Source organism: Macrotis lagotis, chromosome 8 (genome assembly GCF_037893015.1).
Source record: "Macrotis lagotis isolate mMagLag1 chromosome 8, bilby.v1.9.chrom.fasta, whole genome shotgun sequence".
Taxonomy (NCBI): Eukaryota; Metazoa; Chordata; class Mammalia; order Peramelemorphia; family Peramelidae; genus Macrotis; species Macrotis lagotis.
In genome coordinates, this window is record NC_133665.1 from 54,618,573 (window position 1) to 54,637,204 (window position 18,632).

At 37.4% G+C, this 18,632-nt stretch overlaps 1 protein-coding gene across 3 annotated transcripts in view; it reads right to left on the reverse strand.

Moving 5' to 3' along the window:
• Positions 1 to 18,632, reverse strand: part of LOC141495598 (lipase maturation factor 1-like) — a 702,841-nt gene that overhangs the window by 194,948 nt on the left and 489,261 nt on the right. For all 3 annotated transcript variants that reach the window (XM_074197124.1, XM_074197126.1, XM_074197125.1), the window contains exon 4: positions 7,576 to 7,743. In XM_074197124.1, coding sequence (XP_074053225.1) covers positions 7,576 to 7,743 — 168 coding nt within the window. The remainder of the gene's footprint in view (positions 1 to 7,575; positions 7,744 to 18,632) is intronic.

Here is an 18,632-nt window from a genome sequence, read left to right on the forward strand (position 1 = left end):
TTTCCCCAAACCTGGAGGACATTGTCCCAAAAATCCATTGAGTATTAATGAGAAGAGTGGGCTTCATTTTAAAGAACAATGCGAGTGAGGCATACCTGTAGGGTATATGTGTGACAAAGACAATTAACTCACAATTCCTGTAAGTCCTTTCTCTCTTTTTAGAGTTCTCACACAGCTCCCCTTATATGCAACATCTCTACTAGACAAGCTACTCAGTTGGGTTCCAAGATCTACTCCTCTCTGAAGTCTAGCTCTCTGGTTCAAAACCCACCTCTAATCTCTTGCCACTATAGGAAAGTAATATAATTTCTGTGATCCTCCTACAGTTCTCTAAGACTATCTGCTAGATGATGGATGGGTCATAAACAAAGATATGTTTTGGTGGAGGAAATTTCCACACTCCCAAATCACAGGTCTCTTGATTTTATTTATATCTTATAAACATGTTGTTAGGTTATGATTATATCTTTCCCTCTTTCTGGGCTTCAGTTTATTCGCATTAAATGAGGGGGGTCAGATGACCTCTAAAATTCCTTTTAGCTCTGTTTCTTTATGGATCTCTATCGCATTTATGTAACACTTTTCAAGTTTCAAAGAAATTTCACATATATGAAATCATTTGAGTCTAAGCTTCCCTTTCCTTTGTTAGGGCTTGATAACATGTCTTGCATATAGTGGGCACTCTCAAGATATGGGTCACTGATGGCAAAAGCCTGAGTGAAACTACACATCAAGGTTTCATCAAACCCCACTTACCCCATCCATAACACTGCAACCCTAACTGCTTACAGTCCCTTGTTTCTCAGCTACTACCCACCCCCAGCCCAAGGTGTAAATGTGACTAGACTTCAGGACAGAGGCACAGTGGTCACAAAAGAAAGTTCACACTCTTGTATTCTTCTGCTGTGCCTTTTCAGAGACTCCAAACAAAGCCATACTCTTGTAGACTAATGGTAATCTGGAAAAATACACGTACTTAGCCTAGCCACCGTGACTCCAATAACAATTATAAAATGTCTAATAAACTCGGCAAATAATGTCAATTCAAATCTTGAAAAGCAAAAATTAAGTGGCATATCAACATTAAAGTTTATTGCTTCCTTTGCAGAGCTGGCCTATTGTCAATAAAAGCCATTCTGAATGAAGAAAACAGCCATAAATACTGAATAAACAAGTTGGAGTTGAAATGCCATAAATATTCCAGAGCTGTATACTACACTGGACCCCTTTCTCCTCTGCAAACTCCCCCATTGGACTGAAATAGTCAGTCACTTGCCCAGTATCAATAAAATGCCAATGAAAAGCTAGTTGGATCCCCATATTTACAATCAATATATCATTACACATCTTTATGAAGTGCAGAATTTCCTTTTTTTTTTCCTCCAGCACCATTACGCCTTTTTAAATTGGTCTCTTTTTCTTTCCCCCTGAAGCAAACAGTTGCATTGATCGTTCAGGGTCGCTGGGGTTGCTGGGAAGAATGTCTGGCTCGCTATGTCAGAAAACCTGAAAGGAAGTTGGGCCCCATCTGAATCTGGTTCCAGGTGAGTGGCCAAAAGCAAAGCTTGGAGCTGGGTGCTCGGGAGGTGGCATAGGCAGTGCCAAGACTGGATGGGTTTCTCAAAGACTAATGGGCATGTTTATGAACAAAAGAAATAATCTTAGAGAATTAACAGGGTCTGGAATTAATAGTCATATCATTAGAGCTGGAAGGACTTTTAGAGATCATCTAAAAAATCTCTAAGAACCTATTCCCCTGTAGATAAATAGTTAAAGAACATGAAAGTTCTCAAAGGAAGAAACACAAGCTGTTAGTAATGATCTAAAAAGTGATCAAAATCACAAATAATCAGTAAATTACAAACTAAAATAACCATGAATTATTCCCTTTCCATGCATTAAATTGATTAAAATGTTAAGGATCAAACTCACTTTTGGAAAGATTACAGATCTTTCTGGAAAGGTTTTTGGAATCATACAAATTTAAAAAAAAAATTCATACCCTTGACCCAGAGATCTCACTATTAGTTTTATATTCCATGGAAGCTACTGACAATAGTAAAACACCTATCAGTCTTAAAATATTTATAGCCGACACTATTGTAATAGCAATTAATTGGAATGTTCTGTGCTCAATGATTAAGGAATGGTAAAACAAATTGAAGCATATGAATAAAATGGAAAAGTACTGTGCCAAAAGGAATTTAAAGAAATACAGAAAAACATATGAAGTGACATTCAATGAACAAAATATATACAAAAGGACAATATACAGAATTACTATAATTATGTAAATAAAAACAACTTGAATGGCAGCCAAACAGATAACAAAAAAATTGATCCATAATGCATAAATTCTTTCTTTTAATTAATGGAAAAATCATCAAGTATAAAGTTGCATAATAATCAATTTTAATCACTTCAATATCTCTAGCATCACAGATTCAGATCTGCAAGAGACCTTAGTTGTCATTCATACTAACTTCCTCATTTTATATTTTGGAGCTCCTTAAGATAGCATAGAAAAAAATTCTCATCTCTTTTTTATAGATAAATAAAACAGAAACTGGTGACCCTAAATTCTCATCTCTACTAATGATTATGAAGTAAAGGAAGACAATGGTATATCTGGGCCTAGAAACCAGGTCTGTGGGCTAGACAGTTTAGTGCAGAACCTATCACTTGAGATTCAGAGCCCCTGGACCATTACCCCAGACCATCTCTTAGGGAATATCTGATTTAGACTTAAATTTGAAGGATAAAAGCTGTAGCCACAATTTGACATGTTTAGGACATTTACAGAAACAATATCATGATGTAAAACCTCAAAACTGCCACAAAGTCAAAATTGGCAGGCCATAAGGAAAGTGCTTTTCTTTCATTCTGTGCCCTAGTGCAGAGGAAGCAAACCATCTGTCAATGACTAAACAATAGGGCATAGACAGAACTGGGCAGGTTCGATCTACCCTGCTTCAAGCTAACTTGGAAGAACCAGCTTTCAAAAGATACTTTTCATCCAGGGTATTCTTTTCATCCAAGTTTTGGAACTTTAAATTGAATTTAAAAATGTTATTCCCTATTAGCTATGGGTCCCATTTCCTACATTTTTGGGGAGATCTTAGTAGTCTCTAAAGAAGTCTCAGGAAATGCTTCCACTCTAGAACTCTACCCCTAGAACTCTAGCCAAAAGGTTAAAGACAGAAAGAAAGACCTCATATAGAGCAAGATATTCATAGCTGCACTCTTTGTAAAAGTAAATAAATCATAAATAAAGTACCCATTAAATGGGAATGGCAGCATAAAGTGGTGTTGATTTAGAAATGAAACTGACCAACAAATAACAATAATCCCATAAGAAATAATGACTACAAGGAATTTGGAGAGACATGGTAAGACTCATGCGAACTGATATAGAATGAAGAATTCCAAATTAGGAGAACAATATACAATTACTATAATAATGTCAAGGCAGACAACATCAGAATTGTGAATTCAGATTCATTGCAAAAGCTGATCTTGGATCTGGAAAACCTATATTCTTCCTCAATCTAGTTTGTGTCATCCTCTGGTGAAGCCTATGGACCCTTTCTCAGAATCATGTTTTTAAATGAATAAAGTAAAATACATTGGATCATAAAAAACTCAATTATATTGAAATATAGTTATCAAAATATTTTATACAGATGCCCAGTTTAAGAACTCTTACAGTGAAGATGTGGGAGACTGAAGGTGCAGGTCACACATACTGCCATTTTGTAGGTCAGGTTGGGTTAGAGTTCAGTGGGGCTGTGGTATAGACAGAGAAATGAATGGTGTAAAAAATGGAAGGATCACAGATCCAGACATGGCAGACCATCTACTTCAGTTCCCTCATTTTCTACATGAGATAGCTAAGGCCTGGGAGGCCAAGTTGTTTACCCAAATCTACACAAGTAGGGTTTGAACCTAGGTCCTCTGCCTCCAGAACCAATATTCTTTCCATTTGTCATCACATCAATGTAAAAACAAACAAATAAGCCTTCCCTTATATCTTTCTTCCCTTCTGCTTCCCCACTCTCACCAAAGTAGACATCTAGGAGAAGGAAATAGAAACCCAATGTGAATTTTCCCCACAACAGTAGCAGCTTTTTCCAGGTTCCTCAAAGTGCTGAATAATGCATAATAGCATTATTGTTTTATTATCATTTGTTGAAAATATTGTTTAAATAAACTTATAAATGCACCCCAGTGAAAATAAAAAGAGCCATGAATTCAGAGTCAGAAGATCCTGATTCCGTGGCTCAGTTAAGTGTAAACAAGTCATGTTTTCTCTCTCAGGCTCAGTTTTCTTCTTTATAAAATGGGGATCACAACACAGGATACTCGCTAGAAAAACCCTTAGTAAATCATGAGACCCTATCAAAATGTCAGCTAATTATACATATTCCAATGATTTTAAAGCTAGTGAAACCCTTTTCTTTATTTTTATTTTTTAGGTTTTTTGCAAGGCAAATGGGGTTAAGTGACTTGCCCAAGGCTACACAGCTAGGTAATTATGAAGTGACCGGGGCTGGATTTGAACTCAGGTCCTCCTGACTCCAGAGCCAGTCCTCTATCCACTGCACCACCTAACCGCCTCAACCCTTTTCTTTAGTAAAATATTTGTCACCCCTCATAGGAGAAGGTAATAAATTATTAGGTATTTAACAAGTTATTAGTTAAAGTAATGTTAATGATTTTAGCTTATTTTATACAATAAAATTTAAAATGTATTTTTATAACAGCACAAAATCTTGAAATACAAGGACAATAATCAAAGGGATTTTTGAGTTTTTGTAGTTTAACTTGCTCATTCTACAGAAGTTAAATGATTTGCCCTTTGTCCCACAGGTTTTAAGAAGAGCTAAGACTTAAATTAAAATTTTTAAATCAATAATCTTTCTGTAAAAGCAAAGCATGATTCTGAGGTTTCCCTATCCCTTTCCTCAGGACACATTCCATACATGGGACCAGAGGCAGAGACAAGTCAAGCAATCATTTCCTTTCTCCTAATTGTTGGATTGAATGGTGCCTCAGCCAGGTATCAGCCTCTCCCAGTCTCAGGACATGGTGGCCTAGAAATGGAGAGGGTCAAAAAGTACTCTGGACCTATGGCTTCCCATTAATTCCTTTAAGTCCTCATACTCCTATCCTATCTGCAGTAGAGCAGTTTATCAGGGACCTTTCTAGGGAAGAGTCCTCGGCCCTAACTCCTTGCAGGATAGGCCTCTGATGAAAGTAGCAGGAAATGAAGCTGACATCCAAGACCATATCCCCATAACCCCCCAAACCCAATGATGATACATTCCCCTTCAATTTCACTTTGATTTCCCAATAATTTTTAGCCACTAGTTCCCTATACTTCTCTTTCTAGGTATCTGAGGATGTGTCCAATCATCAATAACTGTTGATAAGAAAAACTACCCATCCATTTTTTTTATACTTAATCTAAAAAAACTTGTAGCAATTTATTTTAAAAAGTATTCTTCAATAAGTGTTACAATCAAGAATACGGGGCTAAATTTCTTAAAGAATCTTTTAGTTGGGGCAGTGGATAGAGTACCCCACCCTAGAGTCAGGAGGACAGGATTCAAATTTGGCCTCTGGCACTTAATAATTATCTAGCTGTGTGACCTTGGGCACTTAACTCCACTGCCTTGCAAAAACCAAAACCCAAAACTAAAACAAAAAACCAACAAACCATAAAAGGAAAAAAAACCACAATCTTTTAGTTTTATCCACATGTTCTATTGTGTTTATAACTAACTAGAGGCAGTAGATACCCCAGGTACAATAATATGACTCTAATGGCAATAAATAGAATAAATGACTTAGCACAATGTTTCTGATACTAATCTATCCCAGTCTTTCATAGGACTGGGTGCCTCATTGGCTATTGTTGGTTACAACTCTATTTATTTGAAAATGGTTGATGGGGCAAGTGTGGCATTTAAAATACAAATCTTTACGGGAAAAAAATTGCTTTTAGAAAAGGGAAAACAATATGAGTGACAATCACTGCACAAATCTGCTTCGTAGTCATAATGACCTGAGTACTTGAAATGTTAAAAATCTGCTTTAGCCCCAATCCCTCAGCCCACATAGGGCTCACCTGAAGGTCTGGGCTTAGATTATACAGATTGGCTGTCTATGCTGTTTGTATTTACCATAAAATTATTCCATACCATTTGGCCTTTTGTGGAACGGCAGGTCTGGCATTTGTCTCTTACCCTTTGTCTTAACTGCTTCATACAGAAAACCACATTGAGATGGTAATAAATGCTGGAGCTCCCATGAACTAGGGTGAGTGCAAAGAAAAATCAAACCCAGTGCCAGGTAGGGTCTTTGCTTTTCTGCCAGATCAAGGCTGTCCATGTGGTGTGCTATATGTCCTGCTGACAAAGGACAGGATGTGGGATTCCAGAAGAAAAGCCCAAAGAGTGACTGTTCCTGCTTTCCTTCCCTCCCCCTATACACCTCCTGTTGTTTAATTTCTAAGGTTAGTGGAAAGAGCCCTGGAAATGAAATAACTCTGTTTCTGAGTCCCCAGGCCACGGTGGAGGAAGAGCCAAGGCTGAACCTTCCACGGGAGCTTTCCTCCCAGCTCAGGACTTAATACTGACCTGGAGGGCTTGAAGGGAGGATAAGAAGGGAGGATGGTGCCCCTGTTTTATTTCCCTACCCCATCCCCACCCTGATCCCTGAGCTGAGTCTGCCAACTAGGGGGCCAATTAGTGTCAATTATAAGGGGGAACCACTGCCTGGTAGGAGCTCCACTGACATCAATAACTCACTTCACACAGGCTTCCCCTTCCAACCATCACACAGTGATGACTTTCAGTCGCTAGCAATTTGGGCTGGATTTGAACTGATGACCTAGATGTGAAAGGTCCTATATCCATTAACAAATCCCTAGAGGCCTTCCTAACATCAATTTGAATTTTTTTTTATTTCCAAAGTCCTTTTTACAAGGCTCTAGCCATAATGCTCAAATCAACTCTAAAGACTGACTTATAAGGGGTGTGATGTCACCCTGGGCAGCTGCCAGCCTGCAAGGCAATTCTGTAGAAAGTTATTCCCATTCCAGTACCCAAAGGAGGTGCTCCATAGTGACCTGTTCTCTGCAGAAGCACCAGGGGTCTTTAAAAGTCCTGGTCAGAACTTTAGGTAAAGAAATAGCCTTCTCCCTGACTATATGAGGAGGGTAAGAAAGTGACTGAGGACCAGAAACAAATAGCTAGAAAGAGTTCATTGTTCTTCAACTTCAATTCCTTCTTTATCTTCCAGGGGGAGAAAGTCAACTTTTAGCAGAGTGTGGGTCAATCCTTCCCAATTCTTCACAGAGTTCTGGGAAGGAAATGAGGGCCCAAAGAAAAAAGAAGGAATCTGCCTGTCAGTGGTAAGCCATGTCTGTAGCAAATGTAAGATTTGCTTCTGAGTTACCAATATTTGATCCCAATAACAAAAAAATGAGAAACCTTGTCAAACTGAGAAGATACTTTTATACTTTTTGGAAAAATCCTGAAAAAGAAATTACATACCAAAAAAAAAACTTACCTGGAAGAGGATCTGCACAATTCCATGAATGATACACATACGACGTCCCAAAAAGATAAAAAATGGCACCACCAGTTCAATGAAATGATTGCTTAAGGTCTCAAACTGGTGAAACCACCATGGGGACTGGTGCAAGTAGTAGGCAAAAGGATTAGGTACAGGCTGTGTCTGTGGGAAAAAAGAACATAAAGCACTGACATTAACTGACTGAATTAGCATTATGTAGTCTTTTATCCTAAATAATATTTCATAAAGAAAGGAAAAATCCTGGAATATCAGAGCTGAAGGTGCTGAAGAAACCTTAAAATCATTTGAGTCTACCTCCCCCCCCCCCCACACTTCCATTTCCCCCTTACACTTTTTTTGAACTTGAGTTTTTCTAATCTTGTCCAGGTTGGAAAGACTATAGCCACTTAAGAACCTGATTCCACTATTGATCAGCATAGAAGCTTTGATCTGCCTCATTTTCTTTTCTTTTTTTTTAAATTTTATTTTGTTTTGTTTTTTATTTTGCAAGGCAATGGGGTTAAGTGGCTTGCCCAAGGCCACACAGCTAGGTGATTATTAAGTATCTAAGGTCAAATTTGAACTCAGGTACTCCTGATTCCAGGGCCAGTGCTCTATCCACTGTGCCACCTAGCTGCCCAACTTCTCTCATTTTCGATCCCTGGTTCACTCCTCTTTAGGCATCCTAGTGACCTCCCATTCTTTCATTATATTGGTGCTGGACTAAATGAGGACATTTGCTTGTATCTCACTGTAGCTTAAATATTACCAGCATGTACTCACCCAGCTAGGCCTCTTCCTTTTATAGAGGACAAAACTGAGGACTCTTGAAGTACAGTGACTTTTTGAACATTTACACGGAGAAGATATGAATGCAGGCCTTTCCAGACCCATTTTCCTCTACCATTCAATCCAACAATTATCTTGGTGAAGCTTTAAGTCGACAATACAGCTTAGTTTTGGGGATCATTTGGCATATAAGTTACTTATTTTAGAATGTTAGATTTATAAAAGGACTGTAGAACTGAAAAGGGTTTGAGATGCCATTTACTCTAATTCCTTCATTTAACAGAGGCACAAACTGAGGTTCAGAGATGGAAAAGTGATCTACTCAAAGTCATATATCAAATTGGCAATAGAACTGAGCTCATAGTTTACATCCTCTGTCTTCAAGTCTAGTTGGTGACCAATGAATTAAATTAAATTGTTCAAGTCCTTTTCAAGAATTCTACTTTAATGAATTATAGTACATTTTGCTTGAGTTGTCTGTCCTCATTTAAATCAGAACCTTCTAAATTTCAAGTACTTTCTGTTTAATAGATATGCCTCCAAAATTTATAAATTAGAGAAGAAAAAAAATAAGTGACTAAGAGGCATAACAACTCTGAATAGTAATAGTTAATATATTATACGTTGTTAGGGGTTGTAGGATTAGTTTGTATAGCGTTTTAAGTTGCACAATGCTACCAACTGTAGTGTGTGTGTGTGTGTATGGACATGTATGTACACATGCTCTCACACACATACTTCCCTCCCCTTTAATTCAAATTTAAATTCATTATATTTGTTTTAAAACTCTGACGGCTTAAAAGCTGAAAATATCCATTTTAATTGGAGGAGACACAACACATCTTTAAATTATTTGTAGCTAAATCAAAAATACAAACAATACAGGGGAAAATTGCACTGTGCATGGCAATTGACTACGGTTGTACTGCCAAATCCCACAACTATTGTAATTCCTTATTAGCAAAGCTGGAATTAATAAAGCTGTTTCTTTCTATGGGTTTGAGGCTGCTGTAACCCCTAAGGACAAGAGACCGCATCCTTCCTTCCTCTGACACCGGGACAGGAAGAAGAAACCTAAGGGGTCAAGGAGTTCTGCCAAGTCCATTTCAACAAAGAGGTGGGAGGTCATGGTCTTCATACTTCCTGGGTCAAGAAGGTGAAAGGTCTAAAATGCCCTGGAGAGCTTTTCCTTGGGTGGAAACTGTTTCAAGTAAATGTGGAAGGTTTTTTTTTTTCTCTTTTTTTTTCTCTAGGACAATCCCAAAGCTGTTTTGAGATAATTTTTGCTTTTTTTTTTTTTTATTAATGTGGAAGAAAATCCTTTAGGAATCAGGCAGAAAAAAGATTACAAATAGAAGTAAGGTGCTGAGGGAAGGGCTTGTTTTCATAGTTCAGGCAGCTGAAACAAAGGTGACCAAGAAAAATCAGTTCACTTCATCCTCCCTTGAAATGTGATAAATGTAAAAAAAAAAAATCCCATTTCTATTTTTATTAAAAAAAAATCTTCACTGAAATGATGGGTTTTTTTGTTGTTGTTGTTGAGGCAATTGCAACCTCAAACCCTTTAGTTTGGGCTTGTTCTTTGGCTTTCTGACCCCTTGCTTGCTCAGGTAATGCAAATTGACAAGAATGGCAGTTTTTGGTTGAGAGACCAGCCTGTTCATTATTCTAGGGAGGGTGAAGGATGAAGAGATCAGATTGGAGGAGACAATCAATCAATCACTCAAAGCCATCAAAGCCTTTTCTGCCAGAAGTATGAAAGAATCCCCACTGACTAACCATGATTTTTATAAGGTAGAAGGGAAGGAGGGGAAAGGGCATTGATTTGGATAAAAGGCACAGTAATCCAAGCCTTCACTCAAATCCCGAAACAGCTTGGAATTGTTTTTTGGATGTACAAAAATATACTGCTGGTTTTTAAAAAAACCAAATCAAACCCAACAGGTTTAATTCTAGAAATTTCCAGCTTCTTGATTCAAGCTGGGTGTCCAATGTGAAAATGAGAATCATTCAGCACAGAATCTAACAGTGGATGTCAGAACTTGGTGGTCACTTATCTTCCCATTTTAAAGATGAGGAAGCAAGCCCAGAGAAGGGTTGTGACTTGTCAAAAGTCACACAGCACAGTTGGTGAAAGAGGTTACTAGAACTTCAGGTTTCCTGTTGCCTATACTAGTGATTGGTCCACCAAACCATTCCCTATGATCATAAACCTTAAAACCAAAAAGAAAGATAAACATAATTTACTCCCTCATTTGATAGATTAGAAAACTGAGTCCTAGAGAGAAGCCACAGAGTAGCAATTAGATACTAAATCCTTTGTCTTTTAAACTAGTATTTTTTTTTGCAAGGCAATGGGGTTAAGTGTCTTGCCCAAGGTCACACAGCTAGGTAATTATTAAGTGTCTGAGGTTGGATTTGAATTCAGGTCCTCCTGACTCCAGGGTTGGTGCTCTATCCACCTAGCTGCCCCTTAAACTAGTATTCTTTACAAATTAATACCCCACCTCTCATTAAAGGCTACAGTTCTTGCCATCTAGGAATATATTTTTTCTTTTTTTTAATTTTTAAAGATTTTATTTGAGTTTTACAATTTTTCTCCCAATCTTACTTCCCTCCCCCCCTCCCCCCATGGAAAACAATCTGTCAGTCTTTATTTTGTAGGAATACATTTTTTCAATTGATATTTATTTTATTTTTCCAATTATATGTTATGAAAATTTTTCAACATTCATCCATGCAAATGTATATTTTTAAGTTACATAATTTCCTTTCATCCTTCCTTCCCCCCCCCCCCCTCCTTTCAGCAAGGAACAGTCAGGTGAATATTCTACCTACACATTTGTGTTTAACATTTTTACAGATTAGTCATTTTTGATATGAGGAATTAGGATTAAGGGAAAAGAAAGAAAACCATGAGATAGAAAAGAAATTCTAAGATAAATTTTTTAAAAAGTGAATATAGGCAAAAGCCAAAAAAAAAAAAAGTGAATGTAGTGTTCCTTCAGATCTGTAGGACTTTTTTTTAGGTTTTTGCAAGGCAAATGGGGTTAAGTAGCTTGCCCAAGGCCACACAGCTAGGTAATTATTAAGTGTCTGAGACTAGATTTGAACCCAGGTACTCCTGACTCCAGGGCTGGTGCTATATCCACTACGCCACCTAGCTGCCCACTTTTTTTTTTTAACTTTACTTCTGTTTTGTTTTTCTTCCTCTAAATGGGAACATCATTTTCCATAGCTGATCTCCTAGGGTTGTCCTAGCTCTCTGAGCTGCTCAGAGTAGCTGCATCCATCAGGGTTGATCAACTCAATACTATTGTTAATGTGTACCATGTTCTCATCAAGGAATATTTGGTGAACATTGAATAGAAAATAGGCATAAACATATTATTTTCCCAATGTCTGAAATGGAAATTTGTTTCAGAGTTCTCAAGTGTATCAAGGTTCAGATGAAGTATTAAGTATTAATATTAAGTATTAATATTAAGTATTAATATTAAGTATTAATATTAAGTATTACAATATTCCAGAAATGGGAACTTTGGGGAAAGTAACAAACTTTAAAGGAACCAAATGTTTTTGAATAAGAGGGTTAAGTCAGGCCTATATCTAGGAAAACAAGAATAGTTCACTATCAATCACTTCGATGCCCCCTGCTCCAGAAAGAATTCCACTGGGCAGTAGAAACTCAAATGTGATTAGGCCATGGGGCACAGACTAGGTTTTATGGCTCTCTAACAAAAACAAAAGATTAAAATAGTTTTCAATAAAACAACAAAGTTTTTACCAAGTACCTACTGTGTGTCTACCATTATAGTATGTGCTTTGAAGGGCTCCGAAACACAAATTTAAGACATGATCAGTCTATAAGGAATTGGTGTGAATGCATATGTGTGTATATATATTACATTTTAAGAATAATGCCACATACTATGTAAATTTCATGAGGTAAGGGGCCATGTGGCCATATATTATCTAAACTTACCTATATAGCCTCTTGGGGTCTCAGTTTTTCATGTGGAATTCTAGGCAGTTAAACTAATTGATCTCCAAGGTTCCTACTATTCTGGAGCCTAATCACTAAGACTAGAACCTTCATCTGTCTAAACTTATATAGGTTAAACAACAGAAGGATACAAGGGCCTTGCCTTTTCTAAACTTTGCCTCTCATCTAGCATTTTCCATGGTGTAATGTATAAAGGACAATAAGAATATATGTACAGAGGGACAGAAGGCAGTGCTGTACTGTATCTATTGAAGTAGTTTGAACAAAATAGGACCCATGGAAACTTAGAGGATGGGAAAAGCTTGGATTGGGGGAGGAGACATGCATTGTAGATTGGTGGTGGGGAGGGAGATAATAGGAGCTTTGACATGGAGAGGCAATAGGGTGGGGAAAGGAGGAACAGTTAAGTGGACCAGGTGGAATGGAAGGGGAATGTCTCTGTTAGAGTAAGACTTAACCATGGATAGCTGAAGTTGGGTCATATTGTGTAGAAAGCCTGAACCTCAGTGGTGCAGCACAGGAAAAGGAAAATTTATCTATTAAGGAAGATTTACATAAGTATAGATCCAACTCTTAAGGAAGGGATAATCTCAAATCTAAATGGTAATAGTGCTCATGAATGGTCAGGACTTGACTCTAGAACCAAATGTATTAGACTCTAAAACAATCAGCAGAGACAATCTATTCCTATTAGAATAACAGTAATTCTAAAATAATAGAAGATATTTTTCCTTCTTGATATTCCCAATCCTTCATTGCTATGACATGATTTTTGCAGACCCAGAATGAAAAATGGTCACTTTTCAGGGAAAACATAGGTTGATTATCCTATATGTAACTGACTTCCTACTAAATCATCCAAGAACGGGGGAGTAGTGGAGGGATGAAAAGAGAAGCAAAGTTAAGACAGCATTGCCTGTGTGTGTTCCTTCAGAATGGGCTCCATATGTCTACAGAACATGGGAGTTGTGTGATGCAGTTTTCCCAGTGAGAATAGACTGTTTACTCAATAAAGAGCATTGAGGTAAACTCTATTTGCTGAGTTGGTTAGTGAATTAAGGCTCCCCCAACATCCCCAACCTACAGGCACCTGTGATGCTGGAAAATTTTTGTTTTCCTTAACGTGTTCAGTCAACAGTGGCCTGTTGGCACAGGAGAAGGCTTCCTTCTCTTCCAGCTCTGACCTGTAGCTCTCCCAGTAGCATAGCTGAGGTTGGGAAAAGGCACACACTAGAGTTTATTTTAAGAGGGGAAAACTGCAAAATTACATAATTGTGGTACTTTGTGTACTTTTCCACTCCATTTGTTTCCGGCAAAAAACTCTGAATAGGGCTCACTGTCTCCACCATTGGAAGGGGGTGAAAAAAAGATTCAGTTGCCTTTGATGGGCAATTTTGGGGGTTGTTATAGTGTCTCTCAATTGCCAGGCTGGCTAATTAACCTGATATGCTCTGGAAAGTCTTCAAGAAATTTTAGGATACATTAGAAAGAGAAAGGGATGCAGTTTGGGGGTTGGGGGGAGCAGTAAGGATGGAAAGGAACAGTCAGCCCTCCTTTAGAAGCTAGAGCCATATGTTCTAGGCCTGTAGATCCGTTTGAGATAAGAGAGAGAAAGCAGAGTACTTGATTAATTTAGTGATACTATAGTAACTGAGAATTTCCAATACATGAGCTACTATCCTGGGACATAATGCCATCCTGGTACACATCCTTCCCTTTTATCATAAGCTTTCCTGCTCCAAATTCCTGGTGACCAGCAAGAACTTTCTGGGATTAAATATGGCAAAGGAAATTTTTATGAGTGCAAAGATCTACATGTACCTAGGTTTCTTGGTTTTAGGTAGGGAGCAGAATAATCCATAGTAATTTGGTTTTTATAAGGCTTAGTTACCAAATCTAAAAATTTACTAAATAGTTTTTTTCTCTCTTAAGGTAACTATGGACCAATTATGTGCAAAGTGGGTAGACATTAAAATACAAAGTACTTTATCTTATGGTTTCTTGGTAGGAATTAGGTCATAAGATTTTAAGTCAAAGGACTTGGGCTTGAATTCTGGTTTTATCACTTATGTCTTTTGGAAGAGAGGCCAAGTCAGTTCCCCTTCCTGGGTCATTTTTTCATATGTGCCTATGTATATATGTATGTGTATGCATGTCTGTGTTCAGTGACTTCTGAGATTCCTTACAGCTCTACATCTTTGATCCTAGGATCTTACTAAATGCTATTGAAAAGGTAAACTTTCCTCTCTGGGAATATAAACAGACTTTTTTTCTTTGTGTCATATATATTTTATACTGTGTAAATTCTAATTTCAGAATAATGCATCTTCTTTTTATAGCATAAGATTTTAAAAGAACCTAGGGATTATCTAGTCCTAACACTTACATTCTACCAATGAGGAAATTGAGGCCCTAAGAGGTTAAATAAATTACTGGGGATCACTAAGATAATAATCAGGGATTTTAGTTCAGACTTCTGATTACAAAAAATCACAAATTCTCTCCACTACATCATGTTCCCTCACTAAAGAAAGCTTTAGGTTCTTCTACAGTACATTACTGTTGATAAGTTGGCTCATTTGTGACCAACTAACTCTTCATGATCCCATTTCGGGTTTTCTTGGCAAAGATACTGGAATGGTTTGCCATGTCCTTCTCCAGCTCATTTCACAATTGAGGAAACTGAGGCAAATACTGTTACGTGACCTGACCAAGGTTTGAGACAGGATTTGAACTGAGATCATGCTGACCTCAGTCTTGGCACTCTATCTGCAATGCAGGCTAAGAATAAAGAAAATAATAATTTCAATGTTCTAAAACAAACCACTGAGAGGGGCTATGGTTATATGAAAGATGCCTTAGAAACAGTATACACACACCTTCAAAGGAGTTAAAGTAATATACATGATAAAGGCAGGAATAAGACTGGACCAGGGAAGATAAAGACCTTAAAAAGGGACAATTTTCTTCCAGTTTCTCCTTATTTGCATGGGAGAGAAAAAGAATTTTAGAATTGAGAATCTGAGATTGCAAACCATAGTGCCCTTGGCAATCTGTTGAAAGGACAGCCTCTACATGGATGATAACTAGATATAGCCTTATTTATTAGGAATTAAGCAGGGAGTCACAGGAACTTGGAAGCTAAGCCTTAAGCTAGAGAGATATCAGATGACCAGGAAATGATGGTAAAGTCTGAGTTTACCAGCCACCTAAGAGTGATGTTTCCCTGTGTTCAATGGAGATAGTTTTAGACAATGTTCTGAAAGAAATATATAAACCATGTACTCTAAAGAAATAAGGGGGGAGGGGGAACCAGTAAGCTCTCTCTTCCAGTATAATGGCTATATGTGTGACAAGTTTCTGTTTTCTAAAAGCTCAATAGAAAAGCCCTGGGACCTTAAAACAAAAAACATGTTTGGGTACTCATCTTCCTATGAAGAAGAAAAAAAAACCTAGATAAAGAATTCAGCTGAAGCCAGAAACTGGGGAGAAGATAGAAACTCTACAACCTAATGCACAGGGGAGTTGTGGCTGGCAGTGACCTGCACTGGATGTGTCACCAATAGAATAACATCATGTGAAACTAGTGGGGAGCAATACCCTATGGAGGCTATAGAACATACAAGACCTGTGACATGCAAGTCTGTTGGGAGTAGAAATAAAAGTTTTCCAGACGATGTAAGAAGTCCTGTAGCATCAATGGCAAGTTTTCCATTCATCTTAGCCATGCAGGTTTGCTAATTGCATCTTAGTTTACATGTGTTCTCTCTATGTGAGAGATCTTTTGACAAAGATCCCCTCTATGTGTTCATTTTTTCCACTGATTGTGTATGTAGTTGTGGAAGTATTAGAGAAAAGGATTTATTGCCATTTTGTTATTTTATTATTGCATTCATTGATGATGCTTTCAATTTATTGTGTCTTCTTACTTATTAATAAAAAGTAAATACATTGGTAGAGAGGATCATGAATATTAGAGTAGAAATTGACACTGATGAAACCTCTCTGGGGAAACCCATCCTGTGAGCTGGGTTGCTCCAATAGCTACATTATTTCTCTATTTTCATTTTGATTACTCTTTGATTCATTTTGATTACATTTTGATTACTCTTTGAAATTCTTAAAGAAACATGAAACCACATTGGCTCACTAAGAGTAAGGAAAAGGATGGTAGAGCTTCGTCTTTCTCTCCCTTTGTTCATAGTTTTTCCAAGGACCACAGGGGGAGAGCTTCAAGTAAACTAATTTTTGCTACTTCATTTAATCAGCCTGCAAAATAGATGTTTTCTTCTTAGTATTATTTGCTATACAACAGCACCTCTAGAAACAATGCTTATTTTGGGCTGGTTGTAAGTTCAACATGACCAAAAACTTCATTTTCTAGGAGATATTAATGAGTTCATTATGGAAACTATTCTTCAAATGTCTTTAGATTAGAAACCTACCAGAGACCTACTGGAGTTTGCTTTCTGGTGGAAAACCTTTTAAGAATCCTTGTTATGGTGAATGCCTCCAAGTTACAATGAAGTATCAAGATAGGACTGATTGAAAGAATGTCACACCACATGATATGCTAAAATACACACACACACACACAAACATACCGACACACAATACATTGTATTTGGAATTGGTAGATCCAAGTTTGAATCTTGGCCCTATTATGTATTACTTGTATGTCTTAAGCAAAAACAACAAAACAAACAAAAAATTCCAACCACTCTGGGTTCAAAGAGCGTATATTATTGGAATAGAAGTTTCCAATGGTAACTTTCAGCTCAATCTTAAGATTCTAAACAGACAATTATCTCCTTCCCCTGAATAATAGACACACAATCTGTATTTCTAAGAAGTCTGGTGATAAATAACATGTTTTTAAAATTGGAACCTGAGCCTCAAACTGAACAATTCTTCACGTATAAGGGTGAAAATAAGGCACGTGACCTGGAATGGTTAACTATCACCTATATTTGTTTAATAAGGACATCAGCAACACAGCCTAAAGCATTAGGTTTTTTTCACAAGTTCCAAAACATCTGAATTCAAACATAAGTCCATTACCTTTATCATTTAAGTATTCTAAGACTCCAAAAGTCAGAGTAGATGGCTAAAGGGATAGAATCAATATATTTCAGAGATGGATGGATGAGTGGAATTTCAAAATTCATCTTGTTCAATATGTATCCAAGAAACCTCTTCACAACATACTGAAAAAATAAGGCTTTTAGTGAGGCAGCCCCATTTCACTTTTGGATTGCTCTAATTCTTAGGAGTTTGTTTTTGCCTTAAAACTAATCCACATCTGCTTCTTTAAAACTGTCACCCTTGGTTCCTAGTTTGATTATCCAGGGACTATCTCTATGCATAGAAATAATTTAAATGCTTGAAGATATATTTTATATCCTTTTCAAATTCTTTTCTTCTCTAGGCTTCAAATTCCCAGCACTTTCAAGAGATCTTTGTATGGCATGCTCTTTAGGTTCTTTACTATTCTAATCACCCTCCTTTGGATACTTCAGGTTATTAATGTCCTTCATAAACTGTGGTGTCTAGAATATAACATATCTGTTTTTTATAAGAATAAGATGATGATTCAGGAAGCAACAGTCTCCCCTCTCTTACTTAAAAAAAGCAGAACAATATTTGTCTTATAATCTTCAGCATCTCTCTCATTCTCCCTGATCTTTCAGAGAGCAAGGAGAAAAGTTCAGCCATTTGGGCCTAGAATTCTAGAACTCATCAAGGGCAGCTAGGTGCTCTCTTATTATCCTCCTTCTTATCTTGGGTTTTAAATTTCTGTTAGTAATTTTTTAATTTTCTGGTCCAAAAATCATCTTCCTTGGCTGAAAAAACAGAAATAAAATAATAGTCAAATAGTCTTGCCATCAACTTCCCTTGTACCTATCCAAGACCAATGAGGCAGATCATCTAGGTATTGGCAGGAGGACTGGCTACCACTGGGAGTTTCCTTCTTTCTCTTTTTGTTTCAGGTTTCCCATAATCAGAATCCATCCAAATATCAGAGAACCTGATGGGGTATAAGTCAAGGCTGTCTCTTACCCCGACCTTCCTGGCAATTCTCTAACCTCTTGTCTCTTCCCTCTGCCACACTCAGATCATAAAGTCCCCTCTCCATTCCCAAGTATGGTAGGAGAGGGTGCTCCTGGATCCTTCCTTTCCTCCCAAGAGAAGACATGGTTAATCACACTACTTGATGACCAGAGATTCATTAACTACAATCCTTGTAGCAAGTCCT